General features: G+C 49.4%; 1 protein-coding gene across 1 annotated transcript in view; it reads right to left on the bottom strand.

Moving 5' to 3' along the window:
* Akt2 (AKT serine/threonine kinase 2) overlaps positions 1-25,555 on the bottom strand; it is a 40,062-nt gene that overhangs the window by 5,819 nt on the left and 8,688 nt on the right. The window contains exons 2-4 of the mRNA XM_036197943.1: positions 16,333-16,463; positions 6,943-7,071; positions 4,860-4,971 (exon numbers count right to left, since the gene is read on the bottom strand). Coding sequence (XP_036053836.1) covers positions 4,860-4,971; positions 6,943-7,071; positions 16,333-16,378 — 287 coding nt within the window. The 5' untranslated portion in view covers positions 16,379-16,463. The remainder of the gene's footprint in view (positions 1-4,859; positions 4,972-6,942; positions 7,072-16,332; positions 16,464-25,555) is intronic.

Below are 25,555 nucleotides of genomic sequence, written 5' to 3'. Positions count from 1 at the left end.
TTCAGGAGACAGAGGCAGGCAGGTCTGAATTCGAATCCAGCCTGGTCTACAGAGTGAGTTCCAAGAGAGCCAGGGCTACACTGAGAAACCCTGTCTCAAAACAAAATACACAAAAGTAATCTAGGGACTGGGGAGGGCTTGGCCGAGTATTTACTGCTCTTGCAAAGGGCCCAGGTTTGGTTTCCTGTAACTACACTGGACGGCTCACAACTTCCTGTCACAGTTCTAGAGGATCCATTGCCTGTATCTGCCCTTTGCTGGTACCTTCACATGTGAAATTCATATTAACGCACGTAGGCACATAAATACATACTGCTATATACACATAAACACATGCAGGCACACATACAAATTTTCAAAAAATATTCTAGGGGTTGAGTGATAGCTCAGCAGTTGAGATGCCTGCTCCTCCAGAGTGCCTGGGGTTTTATTCCCAGCGTTCACACAGCAGCTCACAACTGTCTATATTCCAGTTCCAGGAGAATGGATGCTGCCTTCTGACCTCCACAGGCACCAGGTCCACACAGGGTGCACAGTAAATACATGCACTCATTGGTGCTCATAAAAACCTTTTAAAACCAGGCAGTGGTGGTGCACACCTTAATCCCAGCTCTCAGGAAGGAGTTCAAGGCCAACCTGGTCTACAGAGCAAGTTCCAGGACAGCCTGGGGCAACACAGAAAAATTCTGCCTCAAAAAGCACCACCACCAACAAAAATTGAGTTATTAACCTTTTTTTCCCCTTGTTTTTGTTATGTTTAGTTTTGAGACAGGATCTCACTGTATAGCTCTGCCTGGCTTGGAATTTACTCTGTGCTCAGATTGGCCTTGAACTCATAGGGATATGCCTTGCCTCTGCCTGCTGGGGTTAAAGGTGTGCCCACCACCCAGCTTTTATTTATTGATTGTTGTTATTTATTATTATTGATTGATTGATTGGAGACAGGACTCCCCTACACAGTCCTGGCTGTCCTGGAACTCACTTTGTAGATCAAGCTAGCTCGCTCTATCTATCTGTCTGTCTGTCTGTCTATTTAATCTATCTAATCTGAGACAGGGCTTCTCTACATAGCCCTGGCTGTCCTGGAACTCACTTTGTAGATCAAGCTAGCTCGCTCTATCTATCTATATCTATCTATCTATCTATCTATCTATCTATCTATCTATCTATCTATCTAATCTATCTATCTAATCTGAGACAGGGCCTCTCTACATAGCCCTGGCTGTCCTGGAACTCAATTTGTAGATCAAGCTTGTGCCTCCCAGGTGCTGCAATCAAAGGTGTGCACAGCCACGCCTGCTGAGCCACTGTCTTTTTAAAAAGTGCTTAGGAGAGAATAAGTGCAGTGAATTGGGGTAGGATGGTGGTTTCCATGGAGATAAGGGAGTCCGTGTCTTTTTTTAAAAAAAAGATTCATTTTTAAAAATTTATGTGTATGAGGTGAGGGCTGTCTTCAGAAGCCTGAAGAGAGAGGCAGGTTCCCTAGACCTGGAGTGTCAGGTGCTGAGAAGCTAGCTCAGGTCCTCCGGAAGAGCAGCAAGCACTCTTAATGGATGACCCAGTGCCCCATACCCCTGGGGGCAATATTTTAGGAGAGTTAGAAGCCTGGTATGGTGGGGCTCACCTGGAATCTCAGGCAAGAAGATTGGGAGTTCAAGGCCATCCTTGACTACATAATGGAGTTCAAAGCCAGCCTAAACTGTTTTGTTGGGAGTGATCTCCAAAGGAAGGGGAGGCAGCTGGTGTAGAGGTTCTCTGATAGAAGTGTAATCCATGTTGGGAAGGGGAGTCGGGGGAAAGTGTTGGCCCAGTTGGGCTGGAGAGAATGAGCTCTGAGTGTGTAGTAAGGGAACAGATAACTCTAGGGTGTCCTGGACCTTCACCTTGGGGAAGCCCTGAGATTCTGGAGCAGGCTATGATCTGACCTAGGTGTGCACAGTGTCCCATCCCCAGTCCCAGGCTCATGTGGAGAAGAAACTGTCAGGGTAAGAAAGATGATGAGCCGCTGCACAGGATGATTGTTAGCTTGTCCCCATCCCATGCACGGTCGTGCACAGGAACTTGCCTTTAACATTTCATGATTCAGCCCCCACTTCCGGAACTTTGGCCGAATCAAGCTCTTGCATAGCTCTAATAATAAACATAATCTTACCCTCAGGAACAGCCTGCATGCACACTGCGGTCAGAAACAATCCATGTTAGGACAGAGGAAAGAAGGGGAGGTCTCAGGTTTGGAAGAGGCAAAGTTCTTGTAAAAAGCAGAAAGAAGATCTCACTGGCCAGTGGCTGATGCCCTCCTCCCAGGCCTAGCTGGGTGCCAGGTACTGCTGCCCCAAGGCTTCCTGTTTATCATCCTCCGAATCTCTTAACAACCCTGTGACAAACCCCAGTCTCTTAAGCGCCTGCCAAACCCTGCAGGGATCTCCACTGAGGGCCAAAGCTCTGGCTGGGCTGCCAGCTTTGAGTGCCTCTACTTCCCTCCTCCAAACAGGCGGCCAGTCCCTGATTCTCTGGTGACACAGAACTCCTTGAGGTCCCTGGGACACATGAGCTGTTTAATCTCTAAGTCTCTGCATATTCTGGTCAGTCCATTTCCCTAGACTGTTCTCTTTCCGATCCCCAGAGCCACACTCGTAACCACCCTTCAAAACTCACCCACACCCATGGACTAGCGTCTGTTAGCCTGGTCTGCTTTCGCTAGCTGCCATATTTAGTCCCCAGTTTTCAACTGAGTAACACCTCAGCTGGCCTGAGCTGATAAAGCTGTTCCCTGTGGTGAGGCTCGTATATTTTTAACTTGGGGAGATATGCAACAATAATTACAGTATAGACTGTGTGTGGTAGCATCGTGTGATATTGTTTTATGAAGGCTCTAGAACAGCATTGTCCAAGAGGGCAGCTATTAGCTACACCCACAGCTACTAAAATTAACGGAAAGTTATTGAAGTCACCAGTTTTGCTGGTACACGCCTGTAAGCTAAACACTTAGGAGGCAGAGGCAGAAGGATCAAAAGTTGATGGCTAGTCTTGGTTACACATCAATTCAAGGCCGATCTGGGCTACACAAGTTCCCATTTTAAAAAGAAAAAGAAAAGGTAACGAAAGCCAACATTCCATTTCTCCACTGCTACCCCTGAAATGCTTGGCAGGCACCCACGGCTGGGCTCTCGCCCTGGGATGTACATGAAGTGAGTGGTCCAGGACAGCCTGCTTCAGAGTTCCCACGGGTACAGCAGAAGCTCTACCCCATGGAGCAGTAAGGAGTGCTCCAAGTCCAAGAGGACCGAGACGGGGGATAAGACTGACCACACCAGGAGGATCTGTCTACTACAGACAGAAATGAGAACAGAAGCCCGGCTCCACCAGGGAGAGAGACAAACCACTGAACAGAGAGTTCAGAAAAGGAAACTCCTCAAGGGCAAACTCACCCACAGATAAAGAAAACCTAAACCTGCTCAGACAGCTTGGAATCCAAGCGTTTGACAACACAAGGTTATGGGGACATTTTTAGACATCGCCTGACAGAAATGCGCACTCCTGTAAGCCTCAGTCTTACCCCTAAGAATGCATCCTATGGACTGGAATCCATATGAACAAAGAGACACATGTGATGTTTCACAGCATCACAGCCTGTAATGAACTGAATGCTGGAAACACATCACCCTAGAACTTTCTAAATAAACTCAGAGACACTTGTGTGTGGCTGCCACAAAAGAAATGGAAGAACACAGTTGGAGCCAGAGCCACTCCATACAGTTAGAGAGGCTCCCAAGACATACAATTCAGTAAAAGGAGTAAGTTCACAGTGGTGCGATGCAGCCTCTGGGGCACAGGGTGCACTGTCTCTACTTGTTCTTCAAGGGCACAAAGGAACTGCAAATTGCAGGGGTTGGGAATCACACAGATAAGATAGCCACCACTATTCAGACTGGCCTTGATCTCATTCTCTAGCCTAGGGAGACCTAGAACTGTATTTCTCCTGCCTCAGTCTGCCAAGTACTGAGATTACGAGCATACACCATTATACCTGGCTCAACTTTCTTTTTTTAAGACAAGATCTCATATATGACATGCTGACCTTGAACTTCCTATGTAGCTAATAGTGAACCTCTTGTCTATCTTCCCAGTAATGAGATTACAGAGATGGGCCACCATGCCAAGTTTATGCGGTACTGGAGACTTGAAACCAAAGCCTCATGCTTTCTAGGCCACACTCTTAACAGGGCTACATCTCTAGCTCCCTACTCTGATCTTTGTAACTGACCTCTGCACCACTGCCTTAGGATCAGTGAAAGCGCTTATGTAGAATGCAGCTGGCAAATCTCCAGATCATGAACAGGAGTCCCAGGACTCTGATATGTTCCCAGAGTCTGAAGATGCAAAGTGGGGTCTTAGAGCAAGTAACCCAGCTCTTTTCAGCTTCAGCTGGGAAGACCCCATGCCAGAAGGGCTCTGTAGTAGGTAGACATCCCAGCATTGGCCTGGAAGTTCCAACCCCCATTGAGGCTTCGGTAATGGTCACACCCACAAGGCGCGGCTGAGGGAGGACGCTGAAGACCCAGGATCAAGAGGAGAAGTCTCTCTTGGTTCCGGGACCCTGGACGCTGAAGGTAGACCGAGCAGAGTTCTCCAGAGAACACCGCCTGACTGTGCCATACCTTTGCCAGACCCTACAACCTATCCCTTCAATTGTAAGTTACCCCACAAAATAAACCTCCCTTTTAACTACGTGGAGTGGCCTTCATAATTTCACCAATAGGGCTCCAGGTAATGGATTCTTTCACAGCATCCCAAAGTACACCTCTTACCTTCATACCTATCCACTCTCAGAGGACAGCCACACAGAGGTGTAAACTCACCTCTCATCTGGAGAGTCTACATGGAAGGTCCTCTCGATGACCGTGGTCCACTGTAGGCAGCGTATGACAAACGTGTTGGGTCGCGGCCTCTCAGTCTTCATCAGCTGGCATTCTGTAGGCACAGGCAGGAAAGAGTGAGGGATGGTCCTGCTGCTTAGAGACCAAATTCCCCAAGCCATCTTTTGTGTGCCAACCCCCATACCAGATGACGCCAGGGACTGAGACAGTCCTGAGCATGTCCTCTAAGGCACAGGATGTCACAGTCTTCACTTGCTCTTCAAGGGCACAAAGAAACTTTGAGCTGCAGGAAGGACTGCATAGACGGGGCATAAGTGACAGTGAGGTTTTCACCAAGCACCCCCCTTCACACAGTATCTTTCTTTCTTGGTTTCACACACTCCTATAGTTCCAAGGATGAAACTCAGGGCCTAATTACACCAGGCAAAGGCTCTGTCACTGAGCAAGGGCTCTGGCTTCCTTTTTTCTTGAGAAACATGGTCTTACACTAAGTTATTCAGGCTGGCTTTGAACTCACTCTATAGTTTAGAAAGACATTTTTCCTGCCAAACACTGAAGCCCACCATGTTTTGAAGGCCGAACCACCAGCAACAACAGAAGTCAAGGCAGATAGGGAAAGACACAGAAGGTGTCCAACCCAGCCTGGGGCCTTGGGAGGACTTCCCTGAGGGTGGAGATCTCTGAGCTGAGACCAGAAGGCAAGGGGGCCAAGTTAGTAAGACAGAGTGCAGTGCAAGACAGGCCACAGGAGACAGAACTCAGGTCTAGAGAGGTTGGTCAAGCTGGTCAGGCAGAACCTTGGAAATCATAGTGAGGAATGCAGACTCTCTTTGGGGCCACAGGGAGCCATGAAAGGGATATTGACAAAGTGAGGCAGGTCCCTCTTGCTGAAGACCAGCACCAGCAGCAGAGAGTTAATGGGCAGAATGGGAAGTTCTGGGGAGGGAAAGGCACTGGGCTACAGGGCAGGGAGAACCAGACCCAGGTCACTGCCTGAGATCTAGAGCAAACAGATGAGATGAAGATGCAGACAGGGAGAAAGAAGATGGTGGGTGGAGGGACAGGAAGGTCAGCCCGGGATATGGCAAGGATGGAGTTCTAGAGGCCACCCACGAAAAAAAATTCCACGAAGCTGCTGGAAATGAGCTGGCAGCTCAAGTGAGAAGCTGGAGCTGCTAACAGATGTGGCAGGGCCATGGGCACAGGAAGAGAGTGCCAGAAAAAGACTTTCTGCAAAGGGGTGGGCGCTAGGCTGGGTTCCAGAGTCTGCAGAAGGGAGAGCTGGAGGGACAAGCAGAGGCTGCGGCAAGGCCCTCAGAGAGGACGGAGACAGGGCAGTCTATGAAACATTCTCAGCAGGTGTACCAAAGACATAGTACTGGTCCATAGTGAAGGAAGCAGCCAGGAGCACAATGGGATTCTTGGGCTTGTCAAGCTGATCAAGCTCAGCTGGGCAACACACGCCTTTAATCCCAGCAGAGACAGAGGCAGGCAGATCTCCAGAATGAGTTCCACGATAGCCAGGGCTGCACAGAGACCCTGTCTTGAAGAACTGGGGACATACAGTGCGCTCTGGAGCAGCTCAGTGGGACGCTAACACTTACTGGCTAGAGGGGCAGAGACAGAAGGGACAACCTTGTTAACAGGACAGGACACCAGCTAGACCCACAGAGCCCGAAGAGGTGGGGTGCAGAAACATCATGACTTCTCACTATCCCCAGAAAGGAAAAGGGCCACTGACAAGGAGCAACAGCAAGAAAGGGTAGAAGTAAGATCTTTGGATGAGCCGGGCGGTGGTGGCGCATGCCTTTAATGCCAGCACTTGGGAGGCAGAGGCAGGTGGATCTCTGTGAGTTCGAGGCCAGCCTGGTCTACAGAGCAAGCTCCAGGACAGGCGCAAAGCTACACAGAGAAACCCTGTCTCGGGGAAAAAAAAAAAAAGATCTGATGATGAACGGGCCTAAGACAGGTTCTGGCTGGAGCAAAACTGTGTCCCATGTGTCCCAAACACCTGCCAGCAAAGCTGTGAACTGTGGAACTCCAGCCTCCTTGTGCTGAAACACACCTGCTACAGAGAAATTGTTCAGAGGGGGTAAGGTCTGGTCAGGGGCCTCAGGCCTCTCCTTATACCCAATGAAAGAGCCGTCACTCTTCAGAAGGAAGTAACGGGGCCTCCAAGTCTTGATGTATTCACCTGAAATGAGGCAGAAGGAGAAAAGGTCAGGGCAAGGTTAAACAATGTCCTAGCAGGCAGGCAGTGCAGGATGACAGTGACTCATGGGGGCACCACATTGGGAGGAAGGTAAATGAGAGTCTCTCCCAAGGGAGCCTTGGAGATGGCACCTGCTGACGCAGGCTGGGGCACTGGGCTGGGCCCAAGTGATCCACAGGTCATGCCTGGCAGGAAGGCACCTGCAACAGTGTCCCAGGGCACCACTGCCTTAGCATATATGGCAGTAGCAAGCTATCCTTGCCAGCAAAGACTGCCCTAAGGGATGCCCAGCCTCCAAACACTCAAGTCCCCTAGGCTGATATTTATCATCATAGCCACGCAGGGGATCAGATGTGAAAACACTTTCCCACCCTCCAAGTACCCCTTGATCACTTCCATTTCTCCTGAGTCAATATTCAAGTCCCCTGCTTATAGGTATACACATATACACACCCAACGCTCCCCAAGGACCCACTCCTTAAAAGATTGCTGAGAGCTGGGCAGTGGTAGCGCACATCTTTAATACCAGCACTCAGGAGGCAGAGGCAGGAGGATCTCTGAGTCCAAGGTCAGCCTGGTCTACAGAGCTGGTTCCAGGATAGCCAGGGCTACACAGAGAAACCCTGTCTTGAAAAACTAAAAAATAAAATAGAAAAATATATATACGTGTATACACACACACAAAATGACATGGAAAAGCACACACATACACACACACACACACACACACACACACACACACACACACACACAAACATACGAACACTACCCATACAGTCAAATAAGGGAAGTGGTCTGGGGAGATGCCCACTCCCTTGCCACCGCCGCCGCCATGAGAACCAGAGTATAAATCCCCTGCACATGAATAAAAGTCAGGTATGTCTTCATGTTCCCAATAACATGTAACCGAACACTGAGGAAAGATGGGAGGCAGAGGCAGGAGGATGGCTGGGGTATGTTGTTTGCTAGCCTCACCAAAACCTAGCAAGGTCCAGTTTAGTAAGAGACCCTGTCCCAAAGGAGTAAGATGGTGAGTGACAGAGCAGAGGACACCCAAGGATCTCTGTAGACATATACACTACACACACAAAGCAGAAATAGGGCCAGCAAGATGGCCCAGTGGATGCTGAGTATACAGTAAAGAGAACAGTTGCTCTGTGACCTACACCAGGGCACACATTTTGTGGGGTTTTTATTTTATGTTTTTAATTTTTAAAATATTTTTACTTTATGTGTGAATGTTTTGCCTGTAGGGATATATCTGTACCATGTGCAATCTTGGTACCTGCAGAGGCCAAAAGGTGTTGGATCTTTTGGAACCGGAGCTGTGAATAGTTGTGTGCCTTCATGTGGGTTCTGGGGGTCCAATCTGGGTCCTTTGCAAGAGCAGGTGGTGCTCTCAACAATGGAGCCATCTCCCTAGACCAATGTGTGTTTTTAAAAGTGGAAACAATCCAAATGCCCATCACAAACTTGCTGGACCCATATGATGGGCTCCTATTTGGTCAGAAAAAAGAAGTAACAGACTGCTGCTCCATTCTGCAGAGAGGCTAAACCACCCCTTCTGCCTAAGGCAAAGAAAGAAGGTAATCAATCACAGAGCACCACAAATTGAGGGCGGCTTCTTCAACTATGTGACAGTGTGAAAGGGGCAGGCATTCTGGAGAAAGTGTATTTCACATTCTGGACATTAACCTTTTCCCAGGCTGGCAGTATACAGCAGGACTCTCTCATGTGTGGAGCTGTCAGTCAGCCCTGCAATCACAAGACGTCACAACCACAACCATGCTATTCCGGTGTGGCTACGGGATGATGCTCAGGGAAGCCATGAGCGTCAGGTGTGTTCGCAGTCTGATGTTTCTGACAACATGTTTTCCCAAGGTCAGGAGAATCTATATAGATATAGACAGACAGACAGACAGACAGATAGACAGATAGACAGATAGATAGATATAGATATATGTGTGTATGCATATCCGCTTACATAAAATGTCCAGAATAGCTAACTCTGTGAAGATGAAAGTGGAAAAGGTTGCCTGGGACTGGGAAGATAAGGAGTCTGGAGATGGGAATGTGAGAATCAATGTGAGAAAGGTTCTTTTTAGGGTAGTAAAAACATGTCTAAAACTGGAAGCCACATGTGATAACTCACACTTACAATCCCAGCAGTTGGAAGGCTAAGGCAGGAAGATTTTGGAAAGTTCCAGGGCTATCATGGTCTACACAGTGAACTCCAGGGCAGCCTGGTCTAGAGTGAGACAGCATCTTAAACCAAAACAAACCAAATAGTCTAAAACTGACTGTAATAAGAGCTGTACTGAGAAGACAGAGGCAAGACAGACTTGGGAATCTGAAGCCAGCCTGCACAACACAGGACAGCTTGCTGCAGAAGAAAGGAAACTGTACACTATGACCAAGTATATATAAAGACAGTTCCGCTATTAGCCAGAGTTTCGATCTTCCAGTCATTTGCTGAAATGTCAAGCAAAAGGAAAGAAAGACAGGCACTAGCATCTGTCTTCCAGGCCTTTCAGGAGATGCACAGTTGCTCCCTTGGCCACATACATGGGAATATCCAAGAAGAGAGGCAGGGCAGACATCAAAGGGACGGAAGGATTCAAAACGGAACACCCCAGAAAAGTTACCATGGCAAAACTGCAAGAGTCTACAATGCCATCCAGCGTGCTGTTGGCACTGCTACAAACAAGCAAGCTCTGGGCAGGACTGCTGCTGCCAGGAGAATTAATGCGCATAGTGAGCATATGATGCTCTCTAAGAGCTGACAGCTTCCTGAACCGGGTGCGGGAAAATGATCAGAGCCAAAAAGAAAGGTTCCCAGGTTCAATGGACATGCCAGCCTACTTCCCTTAGAGAGCTACAAATGGAAAGGAGCCCAAGCTGATGAACTCCCTAGGAATTCAGTTTATTAGAAATAAAAATAAAAGGAAAATAACTCCAGACTGGAAAGGTTCAGTGTATGAAAATCAATCAATGTGGCAAACAGCTCAGTCACATTTGACAGATACGGCACCACGTATCAGAGTGTTCACCACGCTGGTGCACACAGAAGGGAAGTTCCTCAGCACAATGCAGGGCACATAAGAAAAGCCCATGCTGCTGCTGCTGTCATACAAGAGATGGCAAAGTCCCCCACGGTCAGGAAAACACCAAGATGCCCGTTTTCACCACTGCTAAGCAAACTTACTACTTGGTTAATGATTGGCAGCTGCTCCATTCTACAAAGTAGCCAAACCACCACCAGGTTGAAAGCAAAGAAGCCAACCACTTTTTTCTGACCCAAAAAGTAAGAGGTGTCCACACTGAAAGGAAAGTAGTAAAACTCTATTTATTTATTTGCAGGAAACAAGATCCTATATAGTGAAAAATCACAGAAGAATCCACAAAAGCTAGGATGTAGCTCAGCTGGTGTGTGGTATGAATATATATACATATATATTCATCTTACATATACTATATATGAGATATTTTTAAGAGGGCTAGAGAGGTGACTCATCAATTAAGATTACTAATTGATCACTGAACAATTAAGATCAATATGTAAATATATATATATATATATATATATGTGTGTGTGTGTGTGTGTGTGTATATATATATAAAAGGGGCTGGAGAGATGGCTCAGCAATTAAGATCACTGGCTGCTCCTCCAGAAAACCCAAGTTCAATTTCCAGTACCCACATGGCATCTTATAATTGTCTGAAATTCTAATTCCAGAGAATCTGTGGGCACTGCAAGTACATGGTACACAGATATGCATGCAGCCAAAATACACATAAAATGTGAATTAAAAAAAATTTTTTTTTGTTTTCTGAGATGGGGTTTCTCTGTGTAGCCCTGTCTGTCCTGAAACTCACTTTATAGACTGGGCTAGCCTCAGACTCAGAAATGTGCCAGCCTCTGACTTCCAACTGCTGAGAATAAAGGTATGTGCCACCATGCCTGGCTGAATAAAAATACTTTATCAAAAAAGAAAAATTTTAAATTCTGTACTGGTTAGTTTTCTGTAAACGTGATACAAACTAGGGTCATCTGGGAAGATGGAATCTCAATTGAGAAAATGCTTCCATCAAGTCTATGGGTTATGTCCTTAACAACTGATGTGGGAGGGTCCATTCTACTGCAGGCTGTGCCACCACTGGGCAGGTTGGCAGGCCAGGCAAGCCATGGGAAGCAGGCTAGAAAGCAGCATTACTTCATGGCCTCATTTCAGTCATGATGGACTACAACTATAAGCTGAAATGAATCCTTTCCTTCCTAAATTGCTCATTTGTGGACTTTATCACGGTGACAGAAAATAAATGAAAGGCCAGACACATGGCTTAGTAGTTAGGAGTACTTGTTGCTCTTCTGAAGGACCAGAATTCAGATCCCAGCACCAATATCTGGTGGCTCACAACTGTCTGTAACTCCAGCTCCCGAAGAATGTGATGCTTCCAAGGGTACCTACACTCATGTGAACACCACCCTGCATAACTAAAAATAATAAAAAGTAAATCTTAAAAAAACAAGATTTAGGGCTGGAGAGATGGCTCAGAGGTTCTTCCTCTGAGATGGCTGTTCTTCCTAAGGTTCTGAGTTCAATTCCCAGCAACCACATGGTGGCTCACAATCATCTGTAATGAGATCTGGCACCCTCTTCTGGCCTGCAAGCACACAAAAAATTAAAAAACAACAACAACTAAAAACACGATTTAAAGAAAGAAACAAACAAAGAAAGCAAACTAAGGCAGATTCCATTAAATGGGGGCTGTGGAGCAGGCTCACCAGGTAAAGTGCTTGCCATACAACCATGGGGACCCGAGTGTGCAGCTCCAGCATGCACATACAAGCCAGGCATGGCAGGGTATGCCTGGATTTCCTATAATCCGGGTGGGGGCAGAGACAGAAGGATCTGAGAGTGCTTGCTGGCTAGACAACTGCCCACCCTAATTTTTATTTATTTATTTATTATTTCATGTATAAATTTAGTATCTAAAATATATAAACAACTCCTATTATTCAACAAGAGAGCGATGAGTCCACGTTTTAAAGAGGTCAAGGACTGGACAGCTATTGCACCAGTCAAGCACAGCCGGGCAGTGGAGGCGCACACCTTTAATTCCAGTACTCAGGAGGCAGAGGCAAGTGGATCTCTGTGAGTTTGAGGCCAGCCTGGGCTACAGAGGGAGTTCCAGAACAGGCACCAAAACTACACAGAGAAACCCTGTCTTGAAAAAACAAACAAACAAACAAAAGATGGTTAAGCAGATCAAGAATCTCACATCTTGGACACTGAGAGAATGCAAACTGAAACTATGATAAAACAAACAAACAATGATTACGCCAATGATTACCGTGTTTAAGTGAGTACAGGAGAATCAGGAGTTCCAGGTCATCCTAGCTAATGAGACTGTCTCAAAAAAAAAAAAAAAAAAAAAAAAAAATGCCGGGCAGTGGTGACGCACACCTGTAATCCCAGCACTAGGGAGGCAGAGGCAGGCGGATCTCTGTGAGTTCGAGGCCAGCCTGGTCTACAGAGCGAGTTCCAGGAAAGGCGCAAAGCTACACAGAGAAACCCTGTCTCGGGGAAAAAAAAAAAAAAGGATTGAAAAACAGATATCCAAATATTATACACTTTGTCCAGAGTGATACCAACTCACAACTGCCAAAAGAAAGAAGTAATGCCAATGTATATTCAAAGGATGGATTTTTTTTTATAAATGTCCTATACCCATATATTGATTTGGCTATAAAAAGGAGTAAGAGGTTGGAGAGATGGCTCAGTGGTTAAAAAGTTCTTCCCACTCTTGCAGAGGACCCAGGTAGGGTTCCTAGACCCACACTGGTCAGCTCAATCTCCCTAACTGCGGCTCTACAGGATCTGATATCTTCTTCTGGCCTCCATGGGTTCCCCACACACATGCATGCATACAGACAGACAGACAAATTCACATAAATAAAGAACAACAAAGGAATGGAACAGTGACAAGGTATAACACAAATAACCGCTAAGTCAAGGAGAAGCCGCCCGCTGGCATCCTATCCCAGCTGTGAAGTGGCTGGGGCAGATCAGTCCACAAAGATGGAAGCACTGCTACTGGCAGGTGCTAGGAGAAGAGGTGGAGACCCACTGCTTAGTGGGTTCAAGGTCTTCCTGTGGGTGATGAAGCATTTGGGAACGTTAGAGAAGTACTGGTTACCTAACACCACCAATGTATAAAGGTCACTCAATTATACAAGTTAGAAAGGTTTACTTCATATCATGAAAATTTTGCCTCGGTTGAAAAGGGAAAAACATCAGAAAAACCGAGGCTGGGCATGTAGCTTAGAGCACTTGCTTAGCACGAAAAGCCCTGGGATCTGCAACATGCATTATTTAAAAAACAAGCAAAAATGAACAGCAACAACAAAATGCCCCAAAGCAGCAGTTCCAGCTTGGGTGGGATGGGGGTGCTGAAGACTGCCTTGCTCTTTCTTTATCTGGACACTGGCCTAGGTGAGTTAATGACCCAGGGCACTTATCTGTGGTGTTTCATACTTTAGCAACAAGACGCCTACAGGAAAATTGGGGGAAAATCTCAGTCTAATCCTCACAGTCAAATGAGGAAACTGAGTCAGAGGGGCTCATTTTCCTGGCAAGAAGCATAGGACTGGCTCTCTGGGACAGCTGGCACTAGAGTGCACAACTCTCCCCTGACAACTATGCAGTCTGCCTCCACACCAGCGGGGAGACCGAGTTCTGCTAAAGGTGGTGGTGATGGCTAAAGCCAGTCACAAACAGGATGGTCGTCGTACCATCCAGTCAGTCAAACCCTCAGACTCTGCTGAGTAAGTAAAAGGCAGCACACATGCAGACCAGGCCTTGAGCCCAGTCAAGTTTAGCATCAGAGGGCCAGGGTCCTGCTTAGCTCTCTGCCAAGGCCTGGGCAATCACTTTTACTGCTAGTCTGCCCTGAGAGGGCATCCATGAAAACTCAACAACACAGGCTTGCCTGGGGCAGAGCCTGAGACCTGACAGACTAAGAGTAAACCAGTACAATGATTATTTTAATCAGCAGGAGTGGGAATGGGTTAGCAGATGCCCAGATATCAGTAGGCAGCAGAGCCCTCTTTCTGTTGGCCACTACTCAGATGACCAAGGAGTACACCTGTGTGCGTACCCACTGTGTATTCAAGGCAGGCGAGCCAGACAAAAGACAAGGACAGGCCAGCAGCCAATTCAACTCAGCCCTCACCACACAAACACAGACGTAAAACTCTAAAAGGAGCCAGAGCCAAGACTCCTTTTGTCAGCCAAGTCTGGGCTAGGAACAAACCCACCACTCATGGTTCTCTAGCCGCCTCTCCACTTCCTAACACCTTAATCCAGTGAGCCTAGGGAAACTCCAGCCAAGGGACAGCCTAAGACTCGCTAGCACAGTCACCACTACACACAACCCCAATCATTCATCCAGCAGTTGTTTGCTGAGCACCTACTATATGTCCAACATTTCTGAGGCAATCAAGACAGCATAGGAAATATACCACATGAAAATCCAGCCTAAAGGGGGTTGTTGACATCAGGTGCTGAGATCGTTAACTCATCTTACAGACTCCGAACCACGCATGGTAGCTCACACCTGTAATCCCAGTTCTAGGGAGGCTGAGGCAGGATTACTGCAATGCTGACATCAGCCTGGAATACCAGAAAAACAGAAAGATCCAAGACAGGTGGCGCAGTTCACCCACTGTCACTTCAAAAGGAAGTGACAGGGCCAATGTCAGAATCTGTCAGGTGTCAATGTTTGGATGGTTGCATTTGACAGTCTCAAACTCAGGGCTCAGTCTGAGGGACTGGAGTGCCCTTGAATGCCACCTGCTGTGAGGACGGCAGGAAATGGGTTTTCCTCTGCTGTTCTGCTGGCCCTAAGGAGCAGCCCATCCCATGTGACTGCTGGTGTCTTTGGCCAGGGATAGCAGGACAGGTTCTCATCAGCCATCTGTTATTCAAATGTGCCCCTCTTACTCCCCTCAGGATGCCCTGATTGTCCTGCTATCCACATGCCACTGCCTGTGAACCATGGGACTCTCTCGCTCCTCCAGGAAGCCACTCCCAACCACCAGATGCAGCATGGCTCCCCAATGTAAGCCTCATACCCACCTTCCTCTCACTGCTTCATCTTACTTCACAACACAGGCCATCACTGGATGCCGAGGTCTGCCTGGGCACCTAACCTCCCCCAGGATGTCACATTTACCACGAAGATGGGTTCTTTGACTGCATCTCCAAGATCCAGAACAGCTCCCAGCACACAGGAGCCACCCCAGGAGTTAGTTAAGCACTGAGTGAATGAAGTGTCCGTGGACCAGCTTCTCAGGTCCTGCAACCTTTCCCACCCTGGAGGTCCCTCAAGGCCAGCAGCAACAAAGCCAACTCTAAGCACATGCTGCTTCCTTATCTGCCTCCTGGTGTCACGTGGCATCTGGTGCAGGCACCGGGGAGCCTGGCCTCTTAAGGTCTAGTCTCCTCTCTATCCATGACCTCACCAGGGCCTCAGCTTCCTGTCACACAACTAGCCTAGGTCCTGCCTGGTTCCCAGTACCCCAGACTTCTTGTCCCCGGCGGAGGACTGCAGCTAGTGGGGCTTGAGTCCACTCCGCCCAGCTTCCATCTCACTCTGCTCCCGCTACAATATTCCTAGAACACCAGGCACATGCAGGGCTCTGGGCCTTTGTCCTTTCTGCCCCTCCCATGGGACACCTTTTCCAGGTGATTTTGGTGGCTCCGGGACCGGGCACCTCTTTCTCCAGACTCTGTTCATTGTCACCTCCTCAGAGTGCCTCCCCACCAGCCTGTCTCTGCCCAGCCCCTTGACCCCTCATTCACATGGCACTTCTTACCACCTAACACTGTACCTATTTACTTACTTTGTTACCACTCCTGGTGGAACACGGCCTCCACAAGGTCCCAGAACCTTACAATCAATGACTATTTGATAAATAAGCACTGAGTATCGCTTGGCTGTGTTACTTGAGTTCCATGTGACTACCCCTCTCTAAGCCTCAGTTTCTTCACCTGTAAGATGGAGGTATGAATGAGATCACTGACTAAGATGCCAAGCCTGAAACTTTATCTGGGCTCCTTTAGGGTGTCCAGCTAGGGCCACAGGGTAATGGTTCCTTGAGCTGGAGCACCAGGTGCTAGAGGAGAATGGGATGCAAAAGGGAGACACACAATCTGGTGAGCAAAAGTGAATGCTTACCACGTTTGTGGAGCCAGCCTTCTTTGATGACAGATACCTCATTCATGGTGGCAGCATTAACACGCTGTCACCTAGCTTGGGACAGCTCAGGACAGCAGGACATGCAGGAGGCGCCTCGGATACAGTATGGTCTACAAGAGATAAGAGAGGAGCTGTGAGGGTGGGAGGCCCATCCTGGGCTCTGAGGCCTTTGGGCTCTGTAGCTGGCCAGGCAGTTGGTACAGCCAGGGGGCCAGGGAGTTCTTCCCTTGGGACCCAATCCTGAGGGAAAAACATGAGGTCACAAAAGAGCTGACTGTGCACAGGATCTGCACCAAAGCTCTTCCCTAAACTGCCCAGTGGTGGCGCATGCCTTTAATCCCAGCACTCAGGAGGCAGAGGCAGGCGGATCTCTGTGAGTTCGAGGCCAGCCTGGTCTACAGAGTGAGATCCAGGACAGCCAGGGCTACAGAGAAACCCTGTCTCGAAAAAACAAATGAATAAACAAAAACAACAAAAAACAAAGCTCTTCCCTTCACACCTACGGCTGGACAGGAAGACAACAAGGTAGCTGCAGCCCCACCCCCTGCCTCACCCCAACGCCCCAGCGCTGAGGTAACCCAGGATGAATCAGACAGCCCTGGGTGTGCTCAAAGCCACCAGCATCTGCCTGCCCTCAAGACAGACAGACTCATACACACACTCATCTCTTTCCAAATCAACCTGCCACCTTAAGCAAAATAAGTACTGCTTCTCCCAAGTACAGGGAGGTCCGTGTCATCCCAGCTTCCGTTTCCTCCCTGTTCCCACTGAAGAATGAGGAAAAGGCAAGTCGCAGAAGCTCTGGCACCTGAGGGAACCTACTGCACACACGCTCATCTGGAGCCCAGAGGCCAGTCCTGGGGTTTGCCTAAGGTCCTGGTCCCTTCTCCAAGACCTCTGCATCTGTCCTCGGGACTAACAGCCAACAGACTAACGGACGCCGAAGCTGCTGCTAAGTCTCGGGTTCCCTGAGCGGGGGTGGGGGTGAGGGGGGTGGGAGCAGGGACGGGGACGACAAATGTGGGCAGCCACCAGCTGGGCCCTTACCTGGAAGCCTGGGCCTGGACTGGGGCCATGGAGCCCAAAGTGCCTTGTGCCTGCCTCTCCCAACCCAGGGTTATTTGCGGACAGCAGGTCAGGAGCTACAGAGGCCCCTGGAGAAGTGGCAGCTGGCCCTAGGGACACCATGGGCATCAGCTTTCTCTCGTGCCCCAGGGGAGCTGGTGGGCTGGACACAGTACTGCCTGGCATGTGACAGTGGCAGGCTGCCCAGGCCCTGGCAGAAGGAGGGAGCTAAGTGGGAGGGAGTGAAGGGAGGGCGAGGTGGCCAAACACGGGGAGGGCAGTCGGTGTGAGAGCACAAGCTGGACTCTAAGCTACAAAGGCAACGAAGGAGTGTGGGGCCAAAACAGCAGTAAGAGCTCCCCCACATGTAGACCCCAAACACACAGGGGCACAGGGGCTCTGGGCCCTAAACATCCCACCCATGTCAACCTCCTCACTTCCTCTCTATTCGCATCCTCCCGGAGTCTTACCTCCCTGCCCCAACTTAGTAGCCAAAGGACTCTCAAAAATGAGCCAGTTTTAAGCCAAGCATGGTGGTGCACACCTTTGATCCCAGCACTTGGGAGGCAGAGGCAGGTGGATCTCTATGAGTTGGAGGCCAGCCTGGGCTACAGAGTGAGTTCTAGGACAGCCAAACAAAGAGTCTGTCTTTCCTTAGCTCAAAATCCCCCATGGCTCCCCATGTCCTTGTCAAAAAGGCCCAGGTCCTCAGTTTGGCACTCAAGGCTGACCCGTATCCCTGTCTCATTCCAGCAGCTGTCCGCTCGCCCACCCTGCACACTTGCCCTGCTCAGCCTGGGGTCTTACAGCCCTGGCTCCTCCCTGCTCAGTCCTCTCCCACTTTCCTCAGCCTTCCATCTACATCTGACCTGTCCTTCCATGTCCAAAGCCTTCACAGCTTCCCAATGTGTTTAGAAAACAGAACTAAGTCCTCCCTACTCTAAAGTGGCCACATAGGTGGTTCCTGAACCAAGAAAGCAAGGGTGCACTATCATGACAGGGACTGCTCAGGCCATCCAGCCTCCCTGCTTACACCTTCTAGATACTCTCCCTCCTTGGAGCCTCAGTAAAACAGTGCACTCTCAGGTCTCAATGCAAAGCTGCAATGGGAGCAGCTAGATACCCTTTGGGCAACTCCCCGCCACCCGTTAATACCACTAAAGTGGGCCAGCCCAGCACTGACACTGCCAAGCAATGAATGAGCTGATTCTCACCAACAGGCTGAGCTGCAGAAACCTAACTAGGCCCATAGCACCAATCTTCTGGGAGTGTGTCCTAGGCTTCAGACACTGGAGTACACCATGTAGACACAGCGGTAGGCCTCACAAAACTCACATTCTAAAGAGAGAAGACAGAATGACACACACATACTCTGCAGAACAATGCCAGGGGTGGAGAGGTACTCAGAAGAAAACTAAGGAGGAAACAGCAGGGAATGGGGCTGGGTAGCTAGCTGCATTGCAGGGCGAATGTGAGCAAAGCCTCAAGGAAACAAGGGAATGAACAGAGCGGCACATGGAAAGAATTTCAGGCAGGATAACAGAGTAGAGAAGCTCTATGGCAGAAGCAGAGTGCAGGAGAAGCCAGAGAGACTGCTCAGGGCCTAACACCAAAAAACCAAACTGTCCCCAGCTATGGGTCAGTCGTGAATACTTCCTAGTGAGCTGGGGCAGAAAACTAAGAGCCCAGAGCAGTGTGGCCTCTTGAAGTCTCTGCAACCCAGTAGCAACAGCACTAAAGCACCAATGTGAGCAGAGAGCCTGGTACCTACCAGACAGCCCTCCCCACAGCTGCTGCTGGTCAAAGCTACGGAAAGGCAGCCAGGTGTGGCCAAGAATGGTCAGGTTTCAGAGCCTGAGAGCCACCGCCAACCTGGTGGCCTTAGGTAGGGAACTGAGCTCTCAATACCCTACTGGAGGGGCTATAATATGCCCAAGTGAGGACAGAGGCTCAGCGAAGGGAAGCCGTTTACCTTGGGTCTCCCAGTTGAGTGGCAGGGGCCCTGGCCACAGCTCCACACGCCAGAGCCACTTTTTACAGTTTCAACTAAGAAGTCAGCAGCAGGCAGCTCAGGCAGGCAAGAGCAGGGGGAGGAACTGGAAGATCCCCTGCGTCCTGCCTGGCTCCAGCCGTCCTCCCACTAAGGGTGGCGCCTCAGCCGAGGTGTCTGTGACGCAGTCCTGCAGTGACGAAATGCCAGGAAGCAAAGCCAAGGGGATGACCTGCTCACTGAGGAGCTGCAGTTTGAGGACACTCAGAAGGGGGCCAGAAACCTGCCTGGGGAACTCAAGAGCACGTGGAGACTTGTCCTGACTACCCTTCTGCATCACACACCGGCAGGAAGTCCGTGTACGGCTCCATCACCCACTAGTTGCTGCCTCCCAGAATGCCCACATTTGAGTGTGCTGAGGGCTAGGGCTGGGACTGCAGCTGGTGACTAAACACGAACCACCTGGGAGGCCAGACGACAAGAACAAGGATCCCTCACAGGAAGGATGCCTAAACAATAAACACACCAATCTCAATAGCTATGGAGACAGAGATGAATTAATACCACCTTTAAAACTCACAATGCCGAATGTAGCCTATTGTAGCAGTACAAAATGGTGAGGCCATCATGAAAATTATCAGTAATAATCAAAACTCAATGTATGGCTATCCGAAACCAAGAGTTTCCCAGTAAGCAGCTCTTCCTGCAGTATTCTGCAGATGTTCCTCTGAGCACACGGACATTTTCTACATCATCGACTTTTATCAAGATGCTCTTGTAAGAGTGGACCAGTTGACAGCAGTTCCTGAGAAATGGGTTTCCCCAGTCCTGAGTTCTCACAAGCAGACACTGCCTGCCAATGACAGGTTACTGTCTCCCCATTTTCTTTCTGAGCACTTCCTCCTCTAAGAGGTGAGGCCTGGACCAGTGGTAGGTGACAGGCTTTGGGACAAAACGTGGTGGGGCTTTCATTGCCACTGTCTCAGCAGGACTCTGAGGTGTCAGGAAGGGCTCCCACTCCTGACCAATGCCATCAGTCAGTGCAGATCCCTGCTGCCCTCCTGCCTCTTTGAGCCCATCTGTGAGTCTGGCGGGGAAGCCGGCCACTGAGGGGTGAGGCCACAGCCAGTTGCAGAGGGAATCGGGCTTCTTTGAGTTGTTTCTAGGCTTTGCTCCATATATGCTCACTTCATGGGTTTTCTTTTCCCTTCCAGAAATGGGGGTTCAACCCAGGGTCTTGTGCACTCTAGGCAAACTCTCTACCACTGAGCCATACCCCAAACCCTCTTTTTGACTCTTAAAGGCATGGCTCAGGTTGTCTATACTGGCCTACAATCTACTCTATAGCCCAAAAGGATTTGAATTTGCAATCTGCTTGGCTTTGCCTCTTGAGCCCTGGGATTACAGGTCTGTGGGATCACAGCCATTCCAGATTTTTATCAAGCACCCTCCGTTCGCCCAATACGGCAAGGCTGTGGGGATCCAGTGATAACTGGGACAGGCAAGAGACCTTGCTTTGCCCATGCAATGGTAAGGAATCTGGAAGGCTTCTCAAAGTGGTATCAGCAGATCCTAGCCTGTGCCCTGTGGCTTCCCTTCTCTAAGGAGCAGGTGTTTGAGGCCACTGGAACAGGGGGCATGAGGGATAGTGTGGGTCTCCCTCACAGGAGGGTTCTGGCTTCAGTGATCACAAGTCTCAAAGTGGATCAGGAATGTGAGCAGTGGTGGGGTCTGTGCAGGTCTCACACCCTGCTAAGCCTCAGGAACTCTGCTTTGCTGAGCTTAGCTTGTCCTCTAGGCTGCCCAGCTGGGACAAGGTGGACCTTATTCTGCTCCTCTGCCCATGAACTGCCAGGTATTATGCAGTGATTACCTCTCGTATCTAAACCCAGAGCTGTGATATTTGGCTTCTAAGGAAGGGGACCTCTGAATGCCATTGAGGATAGTCCATAAGCTCAATAGATGAAAATACAGTGTCTTAAAGACAATTGTGTGTGTGTGTGCACATTCATGTGTGTGGTTGTATGCAGGCATATGTGTACTGTGTATGTAGCGGCCAGAAGACAACAGGCACTGTCCATCTTTCTCTTCAGATAGTTTCTCACCGGACTGAAATTCACTGAGCACATTAAGCTGGTCTGGGGACTGACATCAGGTAGGTCCTTTTACCAACTGAACCATATGCCTAGCCCTCAAAGACAACTTAAAACGGTGTTACTGAGTGTTTGATATGTAAGATTAATCTATGGTACCTATGCACTCAGCAGCATTTTGTTCTGTGTTTTTTGAAGCAGGGCTTTACACTGTAGCCCAGGCTGGGCTCCAACTCACTGTATAGTCAGTCTGGCCCCAAACCTTGGGACAGTTCTCCTGCCTTAGCCTTCCAGATGTGAAATTACAGGTGTGTGTGAGACCGTGCTTGGCTCTTTTTTTTTTTTTTTTTTTTTTTTAAATATTTATTTATTTAATGTATATGAGTGGCCTGTCTTCAGGGACACCAGAAGAGGGCACCAGATCTCATTACAGATGGTTGTGAGCCACCATGTGGTTCCTAGGAATTGAACTCAGGACCTCTGGAAGATCAGCCAGTGCTCTTAGCCACTGAGCCATCTCTCCAGTCCCTGTACTTGGCTCTTAAACAGACTAAATCTCACCAATTGTAGCCAGAGCCCCTTGGGGACCATCTCTAATCATCCCTCCCCCTGCCCAGAGCCGACCATACTTGTGACTTCACTGCCATGGCCAAGTCACAGCAGAGCTGGGATCGGAACCTAGGTCCCACGTTTGGAGTCCTCCTTCCCACGCTCAGGCCTTCCTAGAGAGGAAACTGAAGCAGGCACCTTCCTGAGGACATGCAAGACTCCTGCTTTGGCAGCTCAGAGACCCAAGTTGGGCTCTTCCACACCATCTCAACTCCCAAACCGGAGATCTTCCTGTACGGCAATTTTCTATGATGGAGCGCAGAGAAAGCCACCTTGCCAAACGCAGTAAAACCACAAAGGTAAAGCAGGGCCATGTGCTCACAAGGCCCTGTGAGCACTGTTGGCTCACATGCATCCTCCCACTCCAGTCCTCTCCAGTACAGCCACTCCCGCCTTCACGGTCCTTCCTTGATCTCACTGCAGGTGCACAGTGAGAGAGGTCCCTAGCCAGCAAGGGAAGTTGGCCTGCCTTGCCAGTTACCTCGTGTTTGGTTTCTTTCTCTGGTTCTCCTGTACTTTGTCTCCCGTGTTTTAGCACTGTGGCCCTTTTTATGTGAACATTTTCCCTAGTTTGTTTATCCACCCACTTGTGGGTGGGCACCACAAAGGTACTCATTTCTTGGTTAAGATGGTTTAGTAGGTGAAGGCACTTACACCAAGCTAGACAGCCTGAGTTCTATTCACAGGACCATATGGTGGAGAAATCCAACTCCCACAAAGTGTCTTCTGAATTCCACGTGCACAGCACAGCACATGTATGCATGCGTGCATGCAAGCGCACGTACACATACACACACAAACACACAGACACACAGACACACCACAACAATAACAAAACAAACAAACAAACAAAAAACAGAAACACTGTGCCAAAGCCAAGCCTGGTGGCACAGGCTTATAATCCCAGATACTCAAAGGCTGAAGCCAGAAGCTCACAAGTGCAGGGCCTCCTGTGCTACAAGGGAGTTCAAGGCCTGCCCTGAACTTAGTGAGACCCAGGCTCAAAATAAAAACTACCAAGAGGATTAAGAGGAACGGCTCAGTGGTAGCATGCTTGCCTCGAATATGGGGGTGCTGGATTCCATCCCAGCACAAGTAAGAAAGAAGGAGGGAAAGAAAGACTGCCACACAGTGTTTTCGTGTTTGTAAGACAAGGTCTCCCAATGTTGACAGTCCAAACTGTAATGAAGGCTTTTTAGGAGGGTGGATGGGGGGTCAGTACGGCTTTCCTGACCTGAGCGTCAGAGCCAGAGGAGGCAGGTGCTTACGTGTCCCATGCACAGAAAGAGGAAGCAGAAGAACTGTGCCCACAGTTCCAGGTGCAGGACCTAGGCAGCCTCAGGATGCAAACTCAACACTTCCCAAAGCAGCAGCTGCAGGGCTCAGCTGTTACTATTATTCCCTCTGGTGGGCGGAGACAGCGGGTATTTCTGAACGTGTCAATTTTTACCTACTCCACCTCCTTGGTGAGATGGTGGCATTTAAAAGACTTAACTTTCTTCTTCACCACACATCCCCCACTCACCCCATCTGTCTCCTGAAGCAGGTAGGATTGAAGTCAGGATGATGATGTGGGCAGCTGCCAGAGACTGGGACAAGAATAAGCCCGGAACAGATTTTCTTGTCTTCTCCACCACCTCCCCCAACACACACACACACCTTCCCCTCACTGCACCCCCAGAAATCATGTCAAGTATTCTGGTCTGCCTCGCCATGCTTTCCAAACAAACCAAGAACACCAGCTGCACTCAGTGGGCTTCTCCAAGCACAGCTGACAGTGCATGGGCCTTTTCCCGTGGGCACACATGGGACATACCCTAGGCCCTTACAGAGGCTGTCGAAGGCCACCTGCCTCAGCCCTTCCTCCGGACTGAGGCCTCGCAGACCAACACACATGATCCTCCCTTCCCTGGGTCTCACCCAGGGCCTTTGCACATGCTGTTTTCCCAGGCCAGGATGCTGCTTACCGTGCTTTCTCAGCCCAATCCTCCATTCTTCATGGAAACGTTCCCTGAATGCCTCCTCCCAGAACAAGGGCACTTGACACTCATGGCTCAGCCTGCCTCTCCCCTCACAAAATGAACCTCTGCTTGCCTCTGGCAATGTGGTCTCCTCTGTTGGCCCAGGAGCCATACACGGCAGGGACAGAGCCTGCCCTGGTCCCCATCACAGGGCCAGCCCTAGAACTTAATTCCAGGAAGGCCAACAACTGGAACCACAGATTTTTGTGTTCTAGACCCCCAAGTAAAGGTAAAACCAAACACTCCACATTCACCGGATCCCTAAATATGGTGTCCACTGTGTCCGCACTGGCACCAAGGGTGCATCTGTGACCAGAACCTGCTATAGGAGGAAAGGGCAAAATAAGTAAGAAAAATTATACAGCATATTCACAGTGTTCAGTATCAAGGAGAAAGGCAGTATACAGAAAACCAAGGAGAGGTCACAGGAAGGCTCGTGGAGATGGTAACATCTGAGCAAAAATGTGAACCAGGCAAGCCCCATGGAAAGCTGGGAGAAGAGCATTCCTAGCAGGACTGAGGTTCTGCGGTGAGAAAAGAGCCAATGAGCCAGGCCTGGCATTTCTGAAGGCTTTGGTTCTCCCTGGGATAGAGATGGAGACCCTTGGGTCTGAAACAGGCAGAGCGAGGGGCTACACATGGACCCTTCTGCCTCTAGCCCTGCAGCCCAGGTCCTCAGTGAGACAGGATGTATCACAGCCTTCCTTTCCACTGGTCCCAACTCTTACACCATGTGCCTCATTTGGGGACCACAGGAACCTGATAGAAAAGGAGAGATGAGAAGTATTTAGAGTATCCAACAGCCAGAGAGCTAAGATACACATAGTCAAAGAGACTAGACTGCTGCCATCAGACCCTAAGCCTGCAACTCTGTCTGCCTTTGCTCCCAAGAGACAGAGACATCACCCTTCTCACATTGCTCTCTCCCATGCCCAGGCCAGTCCTCATCGTCTCTGACACCCTGCAGACCTCAGCTGTCTCAAACACACATATGCATGCTGTGCACACACACACTCACTCACAGCAGGCCTCGAACTGGCTGACAGCTTCATCGTCATCACTGTACTCTGTACTCTGAAGCAGGGCCTGTGCTCAGAAGGTACCCAGGAGCAAACAGCCAGGGGCTCTCCCCAAGTGCTGGCACAAGCTAAGGTGAGTCTTGATGGAGAACTGGTACCACCTTCCCCATTCTGCAGACAAGCAGGCTGAGGCCAGAGCCTAACCTGGGAACACAAACCACACCAGACAATGCACTAAACCAGTGCAGGAAACTTTCATCTGTCCCTGAAGTAGAGCAAATGAACCCAACTTTTGTATTGGCAGAACAGTGGACACTGAGCACCTAACTATGGCTAGAGCACTGAAGAAGCACATTTCTGCCTCTATTTAACTGTAGTCACTTAAGAGTACAAACAGCTCGTGAC

The sequence above is a fragment of the Onychomys torridus genome, chromosome 1 (genome assembly GCF_903995425.1).
Source record: "Onychomys torridus chromosome 1, mOncTor1.1, whole genome shotgun sequence".
NCBI classification, from domain to species: Eukaryota; Metazoa; Chordata; class Mammalia; order Rodentia; family Cricetidae; genus Onychomys; species Onychomys torridus.
Note: the sequence above shows the minus strand (reverse complement) of the source record. Positions and strands in the feature narration are given on the sequence as shown.